The 13,210-nt window shown below is 41.5% G+C and overlaps 2 protein-coding genes across 3 annotated transcripts in view; one reads left to right on the top strand and one right to left on the bottom strand.

The window, feature by feature from the left end:
* Positions 1–371: 371 nt before the first annotated feature.
* exoc1l (exocyst complex component 1 like) lies at positions 372–6,398 on the bottom strand. The gene is made up of 4 exons (XM_080721345.1): positions 5,857–6,398; positions 2,885–3,007; positions 2,309–2,484; positions 372–665 (listed from the first exon to the last, which is right to left on the bottom strand). The coding sequence occupies exons 2-4, from the start codon at positions 3,003–3,005 to the stop codon at positions 393–395; spliced, it is 570 nt and encodes a 189-aa protein (XP_080577471.1). The 5' UTR covers positions 3,006–3,007; positions 5,857–6,398; the 3' UTR covers positions 372–392.
* A 1,989-nt stretch (positions 6,399–8,387) lies between these two features.
* The window catches only part of clockb (clock circadian regulator b), a gene marked incomplete at its 5' end in the record, with an annotated part of 39,748 nt that continues 34,925 nt past the window's right edge, over positions 8,388–13,210 (top strand). Inside the window, 5 exons of one of the 2 annotated variants that reach the window (XM_080721989.1) lie at positions 8,388–8,564; positions 9,124–9,239; positions 11,419–11,581; positions 12,262–12,344; positions 13,034–13,102. In XM_080721989.1, the coding sequence (XP_080578115.1) occupies positions 12,328–12,344; positions 13,034–13,102 (86 nt within the window). Of the gene's footprint in view, positions 8,565–9,123; positions 9,240–11,418; positions 11,582–12,261; positions 12,345–13,010; positions 13,103–13,210 lie in introns of those variants that run through there. The other variant, XM_080721988.1, reaches the window with a different exon arrangement.

Raw genomic sequence — 13,210 nt, forward strand, 5'->3', positions numbered from 1 at the left:
ACACACACACACACACACACGAGCGCACACACTGCTTAAAATTAAAAACATATCTAAATAGAAAATAATGTCTTTCCACATAAATAGTCTTGACTCTTGATATGGTAGGCTACTGATGTAGTGCTGACATATAGGCTATTCACCATAAAATGCCATCCATTAACTCACTACATGTTGTCATGTTATAACACACACACATAGCCTACATGTATAGATCAACAAAGACAAAAAAATAATGAACACACACACACACATACACAGGCATGCACACACACCACACACACACACACACACACACACACACACACACACACACACACACACACACACACACACACACACACACACACACACACACACACAGAGTACAATCATTTGGCTATATACAACATTTAGTCCATAGGAACAGGGCACATGGACAGACAAACTAGGTTGAACGCATAGAAGCAGAACTGCATGAGCACAACACAGTCACCTCTGTTTGTGTAGTTGCATGTGGGTTTGATGTAAGCCAAGTCAAAGTTCGTCAACTTGAATTGTGTCTGACAGTCACAGTACTGGTCACTGAGGACCACCAGGGTACGCACCAGGGCGTATTTGGCAGAGCAGGTAATGGCAGTCACTACACGCACCTTGTCAAAGTGCATCAGAAAACAGGGGTCATCCTTGGAGCGTTGACAAGAAAAGAGAACAAATATGTTATTGACTGAAATGGGTGTTCATTTATCTATCTGTCTGTCTGTCTGTCTGTCTGTCTGTCTGTCTGTCTGTCTGTCTGTCTGTCTGTCTGTCTGTTATTTTTAAGCTAACCAGTAGTAAAGTAATAAATTGTAATTGAGTAACTTATTGATGCAGCATCTCAAAAGCTTAATTGACTATAATATGGAATATAACAATTTTGTAAGCAGAAGTAATACACTTTATCTATCAAAACAAATATATATATATAGGCTATTTAAATAATTCTAATAAAAGAACATACAGAAACATGACAGCATTATCCAAACCTGCAGTGTGTAATCAAATAATCCAAATGAAAACGTGCTGTGTGAATCAACAAATACAAATATGCAGGGAAACAATAATAAAACGGCAAATGATCTGATGATTGAATGAAGTGCTCATGATTTTTTGTATGGGCCCCTTATTTGGAAGCCAATTATAGCCAGCCTCAAAAGGCGTGAAATAGGTGCCACTGCCAAGTGCCAAGGCAATATTGAAATGAAAACAAACAAAGGGCAAACGGTAAAAGTAAAGGCACGGTTACTTGTATAAAAAGTACATGGATACGAAAAATATTAAAAATTACAATACATTTCAATCTATAGAAAGACCTTTCAATACAAGTAGTGACCAATTTAGAAAGTCTGAGCTGCTCCAGCAGGTTGTTCCAGAGTCAAAGCCCGGATAGCAAAGGCACAGTCACCCGTTGTCTATAGCCTCAACTCAGGAACAACCAGAGAACCACACAGGCTCGGAAAGAGTTAATAACCAAAAACTGTAATTAGCAGCCAGACCATGAAATGCCCTAAAGGTAATCAGTAAATTCTTAAAAATGTATCCTAAAATAACAGGCAACCATTATAGAGAAGTTACAATAGGAGTATTGTTCTCTTGGTTAAACATATAGCAGCAGCATTCTGACATTCTGTCATTTTGACCATTGAGTGTTTTCTGAAGAAATAAAAGCGTGTATTATTATTTTGGTATCTTAAAAGCTCATCTGATCCTGGATATGTTCCTGAGATGGTAGAAAACATACCAGAATAAGATTATTAATGTGGCTATCAAAATTCAGGCTAGTATCAAACAAGACATAAATGTTTTTAGCAACAAGCCTGACAAATGATAAATGGTGCATTTATATAGCACCTTTATCCAAGGCACTTTACAATGATTGTGTATTACATTCACCCTTTCATACACACAGATGGCGGGGGAAACCATAAAAGGCACTAACTCTAACTCTAGGAGAGCCTGGGATTGAACTGGGAGTCTGGGAACCTTCCGTTTCCCAAATGGCCGTTCTAGCTCCTGAGCCACTGCCGCCCTGGATCAAGAGATGACTGAATGTAATAAAGTAAGTATAAGTGGTTTAGTCATTTTAGTATTCAGATGTTTTTCTTTTTAGTATTACACATTTTATTTATAGTAAGATAGTAAGATACAATAAATTGTCTGATCGCAGAACAGAAGAATGAATGTCAAATTAAAATGAATGATCCCACCGGAATTCAACCGCAGTGATTAAAAGCAAAACAAAACTGTATAACAGACAGCAAGCATAAATCAAGCTTAAGGAACTCACTACATCAGGGTCTCGTCCATCTATCAGAGTCAGGTCTTGAAGGGACCAGACCTCCATCCTCTCGTAGGAATCCTCAAGTCGAGAACGTTTGGTATGGCAACCCTTGGATCCAGACTTTGAGGATTTCTTCGGCACACATCTGACGATGCATATCTGTACCACCTTGCTCTGTGGAACTGCAGATCATAGAGCAGCACAGAATTTAATCAGCATTAATGTAGTGGACCTTAACAATCATTTCAAGCCTGGGTGTCCGTTTCGTGGGCGGCACAAAATCTGACAAGGAGTGATTTGATCAATGATTTTGCCTTTGCATTATTATAAGTAACACAGTCTGTCAAAAGGCATCTTAATAGCTGTAGCTGGAAATCTAATAAATGGATGAAGACAACTATGACCATTTACTGTAACAATCTGTACACTCATATAAAGAAATATATACAGTATATATATTTGGAAGAACGAAACAGATACCTAATAATAATCACAGAGTGCTTTAATTGTTATACTGTGTATCCAAGGAAGATTTTTAAATAAACACTATGTAAGATGATCAGTAAGAAACAACAAAATTACCTGAAACACAGAGAAAATGCCTTCCCTGCTCCAGCTCCACAATCTCTATAAACTCCACCAATCTCTGTCGCTCAGGTCGGAATAAGACTTTCTGCATCTCCTTTTCCCGAAGGGATGACATCTCTGAAGACGTGTGAAGAGGATGTGTGGGGGAAAAGACACAGACAGAGGAGAAAAAGCAATATGAGCGACTGAGGATGCACAGCTTGCAGACACATTCAGAGAGTGAGAGAGAAATACACAAACAGACAGTAACAAAGGGATGGACAGATGCACAATTATTGAGATAAACAAACATAACATTTGAAATTATAGGCAACGCTATTAAAACCTTGATAGTGAGTATATTGGTGAGGTTTCCTCTGTCCAGAAAGCTTGGAACGACTGTGGCATGAGCTCTTTGCTAAGCAACACACACACACACACACACGCACACACACACACACACACACACACACACACACACACACACACACACACACATACCGGTATATACACACACACACACACACACACACACGCACGCACGCACACACACACACACACATACCGGTATATACACACACACACACACACACACACGCACGCACGCACGCACGCACGCACGCACACACACACACACACACACACACACACACACACACACACACACACACACACACACGTTGCATGCTATGCATGTGATCAGTTTACATCATTCCCATCTCTTTGAATAACATTGTCTTCACAACAACAAGCCCCAGAGGCATATACTGTAATAGAGAGCCTGCAATTAAGGCTTGATGTCATCAACTGTCAGTATTTAAGCCTCAATTAAACCCTACTGTGAAAGTATGAAGCTGCCAGCTGGGTCGGGATTTCAATATTAATTATGGTCTGTTGCTAAATGTACATTCCATTAGAATGGCTCACACTGGAAAGCATAGGATGTCTTTAGACATGGTATGGCTATGCTACAGTATGTGACTATACACACACACAGGGACGCGCTGGCCATTGGGAAAAGTGGGACAACTCCCGAACGGTCGGTTCATTCCCGGCCGGTCCAGGCCGGCCATTAGGAAAAAATTAAACTGTTTGCACAAAAGTAAAAATTAAACTGTTTGCACAAAAGTAGTGAAAACAGCAGACCGCGAGGCGTTGTGTGCTTGTAGATCGGCTGTTTTCACTATTTTAAATCATTTTTAAAATGATAAATATAAATACAAAACAAACGGTTTTGGACATACAAGGTTTCCACCCGACAACGACGAAATATAACTCATGTACAGTAATTGGCCCACTGGCTTGTCACTTGTCATGATCTGAAATGGCTAATCTTTTAGAGTAGCAGCAGCGCTATAGAGAGAGATCTCTCTCTATAGCGCACAATGAGGGCCTCTACAACTCTTTTTCCCGGGCTGAATCAGGGGCCCAGCATGTCCCTGCACACACATACACATACGCAAGCACACAAGTACACCACACGCACACGCACGCACACACAGGCACACACTCACACACCTACATTTGCCACTCATGGCATGGTGCCACATCAGTGATGAAATGTTTGTTGTGTGGGGAAAGGATGTCCCATAGCACTCTCCCACTTTCCATTATCCTACAGCAACCCAACCTTTCAGTACAGGTACGTCGTCCAGTTTACGAGTTCAGTTTACGAGTTCAGAGAGAATATAATTTATGATGTGCATTGTGCCGTACCTAATTAAACCAACTTTTTGGTTGACTGATTGATTCCAGCAATGAATTAATTGATTAATTGATTGATTGATTGATTGATTTTGTTAATGGATTAAAAACAACCACCCATCATAGGGATGACATGTAAGCAAACGATATTTCTGACATGGTCCCAATATCTTCTGGTTCCAGTCTAGGATGCGTTGATCAAAAATGCACTTTTCCGTGGGCAAACTACACTGGACAGAATGGGGCCATGGGGCTAATTTGATTTGTTTGTGGGAAATCGTGTGGGTCCATTAGATATTTTGTCACAATTGTGTAAACAAAGACAGGCTGTTCCAAAGCTAAGTGCTCTACAGTTATGGTTGTTGATGGTTTTTGTGGGTGTTTTCAGGAAAGGCTTTTTGCTTCTGAGATGGAAAGATGAGAGGATGGGGAGGAAGGAGGAAGGACAGGGTTCATAAAACTGTTGAATCTCATGAATAACACATGAGCTCCACCATGGCCAACTCTGACCACCTGAAAATACTTAGATGACAGTCCTACTTTAAGTACAGTAAAGGAGGCCTTAAAGGAGTGTAAATCCCTATACCTTCCTTTAAAACGGCACTGAAAAGCCACTTATAGAGGCGGCTGCTACTCGAAACTGGTAAAAGAAAACAAAACCTATCCTTTCTATTGTAAATACCATTTATTTTGCATTGTGTTTTTTCCTCAGCATTTTGCCATAGCAAAATGTGTGTACGTAGCACCATGTTTTCTAGTGATGTCATATGTCGTATGTCTGTAGCCTTTCTCCTCAGCATTTTGCCATAGCAAAACGTGTGTGTGTAGCATAGCCTGTACATCCTACAGTAGACTCAAATCCTATAGTCTGATGACGTTATGCAAGCACGACCACCGCTCACTTCACATTGGGTGTGATTTTTTTTATATGTTCTGCATAGTACTGTGTTTATTTGTCTGTCATTCTATATGTGAGTTAAAAAAAGGACCCCAATTGAAACAAGCCCAAAGGCTTTTTGGAGGAATCCTTTTAGTTGACCTTACCAGTGAACTGTACTGTCATGAAATTGTACCTTTTCCTATGCAAACTCTAACAGTCATCAATCAATCAATCAATCAATCAATCAATCAATCAATCAATCAAATATTTCTTTTAAGGTTTTGCTTTTAATAACATGCCCAAATAGGAATAGGTTATTAATTGATTATTTAATAAATTACTGATTATTTTGTTTCTATAATCGATTAAATCGATTAGTTCAATTAAAGGTACCATAAGATACCTTTTCATTAGGAAGCCCGCCTGGGGAACCAGAGCCCCTGGTTGTCCCGGGTTCGATTCCAGTCCAGGGTAGCAATGTCAACGTGTCCCTGACATGGAAAAAAAGATGTTCAGAAATGTTCATAAAATAGGCCTTTTGTAAAATTGTAAATCTACAAGCTCACAACACATCACTGCAATGTGTTGAGCTTGTAGATTTGCATATGGCATATATAGCAATATGTGGTTAATTGGGGCGATGATTGCACTATAAATAAAAAATAAACTGAAACTGAAACTTTTAACTTGAAATAGCTATATGGCATTAACAATATATATTTGAAAGAGCTCTTATTAACAGATTTGAATTTGGTGCTCACTCTGTTAACTTATTTAGAACTATTTAGTTCTATTTAGGCTACAAATGCATCAAATGATGTCTCTGAAATTAGATAGTGTGTTGTGGCAGCCTGTAATTGTTGGCATTAGCTATAGGAGAGGGTTAGATGTTTATGCACATTTCAACATATCAATACTAGGCCCCCCCTGGCTTCCTGGCCTGGGGCCAGCCTAGATACTAATGCATCTAGCTAACTAACTGCAGTATCTGCAGTAACTGCATTCCCTCCTTGTTTTAACATGGCTGGGATGTCTAGCTCAGCTAGGCTACTAGCTTCCATCCTTAAACATTTTGAACTTCAGTAAAGGGAATCCACAGTTGAGCCTCCACGTCATGGGCTGCAGAGCTTTCTGATTGGCTGTCGAGGGAAACCCCCTTCCTCGACGACCGGGCCACCCTTCCTTGTGGTTGTGTAACGTTACGTTACCTCTGATCCTACCGCAGCCGTGATGTGATGATGATGATCACCTCCTCATTCACTAAAAGAAAAGCCACTTACAACATGTCCAGGTCCAGCGGTCCAGACAGCACGATCACGTGCCCTGCTGCAAAGTCATATTGGTTGTGTACAATATGGCGCTGTTTGTGTTCTAATATATAAATGAATAACATTGCACGGCACAAATAAGGAAAAAACATTTCAATGTGCATATCCTTTACCACCCTTTACATACATTTTTTTTAAATAATGCACAAGTATGCTGAATGCACGATTCCTAAAGGGTTTAGATTAATCGTTTATCACATTCATTCATTCAAAGCCTATTGCAATCAAAATGTAGAATTACAATCTAATCCAAATAGAACAACATCTGTCTGTCTCTATATACGAAACGAGTCGCTTGCATAGCTGTAAATAGCCTACTACAAACATGTTGCTTTTTGTTGTTGCTCTCTCTCTCTCTCTCATTCATCCGTCTGTCTGCCCTACTGTACTTGCAGCTCTCTGCTGTCTGCTGTGTCCATTCCAGTGCGCATGCCTGTACGTCGTAATATGAAGTAGGCCTCCTGTTTTTCTACCCAACTCGGAGTCCAGCCAGTGGCGTCAGTTCAGAAAAAGCTAAGGTATGGCAACACGTGTCGCGCGCGTTCAAGACACCAGTCATGTTGCCATACCTTATCAACAGGCACGATTCATTTATTTTAAGAAGTACATTTTCTTTTTTCCCCCCGTTTCTACGGTTTCTTGGGATGGATAGGCCTATGGCAGCCTGGAACGGTTGTTCAAGCGCAGCTAAACTTGGCATTGTTAGTAAACGTGCCACAATTAACAATAATGCATTGCACCTGTGCAGCTGACCTGCGGAACCTGGGAATATACCATTCTGTCAAGATGAATAGAAATGTGGAGAATATCTACCTTGTTGAAGTGACCATTTTGTAACATTTTGCATTTGTAGTTATTTTACTGTATTTTATAACATATTAACCAGCACAGATAGACAAAGAGACATTCATGTATTTATATTTAAAAGTAACTTTAATTTCCTCCCTGGACCCAGGGTATGGCAGCTGCATACCCAGCTGCCATACCCAATTGACGCCTCTGTTCAGCCCCCCTCCCACCACCACCCGCTCCATGCAACCTTTAAAAAAAAAAGCAAAACACCGAGCCAAATGGTGGGGGAAATCGGGATCGAGGTAAGCCCTTTTTGATTCAACAATACGACGTTAATAACGCGCGTACAACGTTGGCGTATAGCGCGACCAGGGAGCGTTATTACCAACGGTGTGTGTGTTTCTTTTTGCGTGCGGAAGCGATCGGACTGCAGAGGAGGCTTTGGAAGTGTTTCCGCACGCTTGAGGGAGAGCAAGGCCCAGTGACCCACATTCGGAGCGGTGTGTGTATGGTGTGTGTGTACTTTGCGCTGGTGTGTATGAGTGTGTACGGATGAGTGGGCGAGCGAGCGTGTGAATGTGTGCCAGTGTGTATGTGTGTGCGGGGAGTCTCTCTCGCTCTGTGTGTGTGTGTGTGTGTGTGTGTGTGTGTGTGTGTGTGTGTGTGTGCGTGTGTGTGTGTGTGTGTGTGTGTGTGTGTGTGTGTGTGTGTGTGTGTGTGTGTGTGTGTGTGTGTGTGTGTGTGTTTATAGTCTACATCTGCCGCGAAAATGTTTCGATGATCGCCGCGCTGAGATGATAGATTGTTTTTTTTGTATTCGATCTTCTGATGTGAAAAAAAGGGGGACGCGTCTCCGCCGCCGATGTTTTGTAACAGATTCCCTGGCTACATTTTATGGAGATTATTATTCGTGCACAGCACACAATGTCAGTGGGTTGCGTGACAGCTTGAGCACAGGAGCTCATCTACCGCGCCAGCCAGCATGCAAACGGTGAATGATGTGCTATGGTTGTCAGTAAGGTGTTATTACACGGTGTGGAACAGAACACTTTCATTCATTAACCGGGAGGATTCCGGAACAAAGGGGGGGAGACGACAGTGGTGTTCTCTACTCTGTCTGTCTATACCTGGACTCTGTGTTCGGTAGCAAAGCTTAGCTACAGTAGCTAGCCTCATAGCTAGATGGTTTGCTTTCTATTGGTTGTATAATGAACACCTGTGGCTTGAGCTGGTTTTACTGTACAAATCTGATGTGTTTTTTTTGGCAGTCCGCATTCCATGTGGATCAAGTTGGCAGAGGCTTAATGAAATAGCGCAATGTTTAAATGAAGGTACTATTCCTACAGAAAAGCCTACGGAAAAGCGTGTCTCATAATGTGGAACTACCCTAGCAACCCACCAGCATATTTGCATTTCAATTCCTATACGTCGGGTCGCTGGCTATGGTTGGTAATTTGCAGAGGTATAGAATCATTCTATTCTATTAGAATGCCTTGACGCGTGCGTGCGTGTAACCAAGTGTGTATATTGTGTATATTGTTCTATTGCAGGTGTGGCGATCAGGTGAAGTGAAAGCATCTTGAAGCTGGGCAGTTCAGTGAATGGATAGAAGATAGACCATCACAAGACCAAGGCTCGCATGCAAAGTTTCTTCTATAGACAACAAGTAAGTCTCTAAAACCATTTTGACCAACATCGTGGACAACATGGCACATGGGTCATCCGGATGACCTGATCCTGATCCGGAGGGGGGGGAGGGGGGCGGACAGTATCTCTCGAGCCATTAAAAGAAACGGGTTTCTTACATTGATGCTCCTACATCATGCAAGCACCAGTTAAAGTTACTTTCCATCCCTCATATACTGTGTGCACAGTGCACATCCCATAACCCACACACTGCACATCATTTGGGAGCTCATATCCTTGAACGGGTAAGGGCTAGTTTTATTAGTTTCAGAATATCTTTTACTGCACTCCATTCCTTTGAGGCCTTGTTGTGCTAAACTAGTGTCTAGTGCAGTGGTTCTCAACCTTTTCAGACTGTGACCCCCAAAATAATCATATTTTAACTGGGGACCCCCCACCCTGGCCTGACGAGCATAAGTGGTATTACATTTTGTATGAAACGGTTCTATTGAAAATAGCAGATCTGCATGCTCACAACGCCTCGCATTGTGAGCATGCAGATCGGCCTCTAATATTTGACAATTTGGTCAATGTTTAATTTTAGAGATATTAAAACGTCCTTAATGCCTTTAATTGTCACTTAAGAAATGTGCATATACCCTCTACACTTAAACTTTATGTTGGTTTGTTTACTGTTGAGAAAGAAAACAATGTTGCACCTTAATTTAATCATCTGGGGACCCCCCCAAAATAATTTGGGGACGCCCCTGGGGGTCCCAACCCAAAGGGTGAGAACCACTGGTCTAGTGTTATTCAATGCTTTATACTTTTTTAAGATTCTATGGGAGTCAGTTTGAAAAAAATCGAACCTCTGTTCGAAGTGGAGCTGTGTGTATGTATGTGTGTGTGTGTGTGTGTGTGTTTGTGTGTGTGTGTGTGTGTGTGTGTGTGTGTGGGTGTCTGGCCTGGCCTGAACAACAGCGCCCTCGTGTGGTCACAAAAGGTACTGTAGGCTACAGACAGACAGACAGACAGACAGACGTATAGGGAGCTTGTGTTCCACACAGCTCCAAAAATTAAGGATGGGATCAATTAGCTCAAGATGGTATTTCCCTGTTTCCTTTCTCAATTATCTCTCATTCATATTATATCTCTCACATATTGTTTTTTTGCAGGTCTTTCAGTCCGAGTGTATCAAAAAAGCAGCACCGTTGGTGCGACCAGTTTAACATTCACCAGGTTAGCATTCACCAGCGTCGGCAGGTTAGCATTTCACCAGGTTAGCATTCACCAGCGTTTAGGGTTAAGGTTAGGTTTAGGTGCCTTTTGGCACCTCTGCGCAGCCAATGACCATCTTCCGCTGCCTTAACCCAGTTGCTTTTTCGATACACTCGGACTGAAAGACCTCTCCCCTCACATCTATACTATAATTAGAGAGGTCAGTCAGTAGGTCAGTCAGTAGGTCAGTCAGTAGGTCAGTCAGTCACACAATGCATTATCTATTCACTCGCTTCAGCGACTGATCCCAAATTTAACATGGCATTGGCCATTAGCATTATACACACGGTGACGGAGCCCGAATTTCATTTTTCCCAAATTCAAGCTATTTATTAGCGTTTCTTCACCACTTCTGTTCAACTCTACAGCCTGTTGTCAGGGTTACGGTCCGTTCCTCCAGGCCATGGGATCTGTAGCCCCGGGCCCACACACACCTCTCTCACAGTTAGGAATGTTGCAGTGACGAGTCTCTCTCTCTCTCTCTCTCTCTCTCTCTCTCTCTCTCTCTCTCTCTCTCTCTCTCTATCTCTCTCTCTCTCTCCATGCATGGGTCACGCATGCACCGGGTGATGTGTGTCTCATCTTCCAACGGGTATGGAAAAATCATGTGGAGCAAGCACATACATCCCCATACTTCTATTCACCTAATTTTGCTGTTAAATGATTTGTATACATCATAAATACACTCCTCCATGGGCTGCTCCTTACATTATGATGCTACCACATATTCTCACGCACGCACCAGTTACAGTTACTTTCCCCATAACCCACACTCTGCACATATTTTGCGGCACATATCTTCGAACGGGTAAGGTCTAGTATTAGGTCATTGACCGATTAAAGCTAAACTTGAGTGGAAAATCACCCCCAAAAATGCCTTCTTTTATGTTGTGACCTACTGATCCCTGGGACCCATTTGTCTGCTCTGGTCCTTCCTGTAGGTTGGCTTGACTACTATGTGCCTCCCACGGTGCAGTGCCCTTTCACAACCCGATGACCTCAATGTTAGCTTTGACCTTCCAATCTGCACTGACACCCAAACCCCTACCCAGACCCCCGGGACAAGACAGTAACTAACTGACAGTGCACACGAGTTGCAGTGGGGTGAGCACTAATCTCACACACATGCACACAGCTGTCCTGCCTCGAATTAGCTCTTGAAATGGTTAGTCGTTTTACTATGTGTAGATGATCTATTTTATATGTGATTTGTATTTGCTAAATGTGATGCGCTTACATAGAGTGTGGCGCTTTTTCTATACAAAATGTAGTCCAGTTGTCTTTAAAGAATATGTGTGGGTTGTACTGCGATATCAGGGATGAAAACAGATGGTCAATAACAATGACATTTCAGCAGAACAGTACAACTGAATAACTCTAAATGTCCATACATGCAATTAAATGTACAGTAATTAGGGCTGGGCGTTGTGGACGAAATCAACAGTATTTTTGACCAAATACCTCAATATCGATATTGTGACAATTTCTGACTGATGATAATATAAATTCTCCTATGAATTGATATGAATGTTATATCAAATACCACACAGCCCTAGTTGTAATTGCATGTATCAACAAGGATATTGTAATTTTTCTTTCATGTTCTAAAGAACACATTTCTTGTTCTGTGCTTATTTTCCTAATAAGTTAGAGCCTGGTGTATTAATCTATGTGTTCCGATTTTTAAGTAGTGTAACAGAAGCGTTCGTGTGTGTGTGCATTCATGCATTTTATTTCCAGGAATGATCCCGTCTCACGCTATGTTCATATTGCTTTCCCCGCAGGTGCTCTTCCAAATGCCGACCTCACGCCTAAAAAGCCAATCACTACAGCCCTGATCAACAGCCACCATGACATCTAGCATTGGGTATATACAGTATACTGCAACACGTGCACACCCTAAGAACTACGCCTGTCACAGTCATTAAAAATCGTCTAGTCGCAATTATTTGACATAATCGCAATTATTTGATATAATTGCAATTATTTTGTCATAATCGTCATAATCGTTTACATGTTGAAAAATGTTCATATATTTTCAAAAATAGTGGAAATAGCAGATGAATGAATGAATAGCAGATCGGCTATTTCCACTATCAATGTTTTTTTAAGTATACATTTGTCAAATATGTCAGTCATTTCTTTGTATATCTAGGTTATGTGTCATATCTGCCATGTGCAACTTCAAAGCCTTCAAGCCAAACAGAAATGTTGTCAATTGTCAATGACAAAAACACAATTAAATTGTTAATCGTAATTATTTGACCGTCAATTAATCATAATCGTGACAGTCACTACCAAGAACACAATTGGTGTCACTAATGAACTCGTAACCTTCCTGGCACAAACAACACATTCCTTCATCGCCTCTTTGCCAGTCTCTCTCTCTCTCCTTTTTTTGTGTGGCCTAAAAATAAACACGCCACAGGCATGTAGGAATCCTCTCGTTAGGAAACTTCCATCGTTAGCTATAGTAACAATGCATACCTTGCATTTCGAGCTGACACACGCACAGACGCAGAGCGCTGTAAAAATGTCTGTCTGTGTTTTCCACAGGGATGATTCTTCCATCTTTGATGGAATGGATGGCTTGATGGAAGAAGATGAAAAGGACAAAGCAAAACGGTGAGATAGACAGACTGATGCACTCTCTATCTGGAGTAATGTCAGTCACATGTACTTTAGGGCTGCAACTATTGATACTTTTTGCGTCCTTTTGAGTAATCGAATAAT

The sequence above is a fragment of the Nannobrachium achirus genome (assembly GCF_963921795.1).
Source record: "Nannobrachium achirus genome assembly, chromosome: 3".
NCBI lineage: Eukaryota > Metazoa > Chordata > Actinopteri > Myctophiformes > Myctophidae > Nannobrachium > Nannobrachium achirus.

Excerpts from the sequence above, each read along its gene's own strand:
- exoc1l (XM_080721345.1), bottom strand. The coding sequence starts at position 3,005 with ATGTCATCCCTTCGGGAAAAGGAGATGCAGAAAGTCTTATTCCGACCT. Across the intron at positions 2,485-2,884 it reads GCATTTTCTCTGTGTTTCAG|TTCCACAGAGCAAGGTGGTA; the intron begins GTAATTTTGTTG and ends TATGATCTGCAG. Across the intron at positions 666-2,308 it reads ATGGACGAGACCCTGATGTA|GATGACCCCTGTTTTCTGAT; the intron begins GTGAGTTCCTTA and ends CAACGCTCCAAG.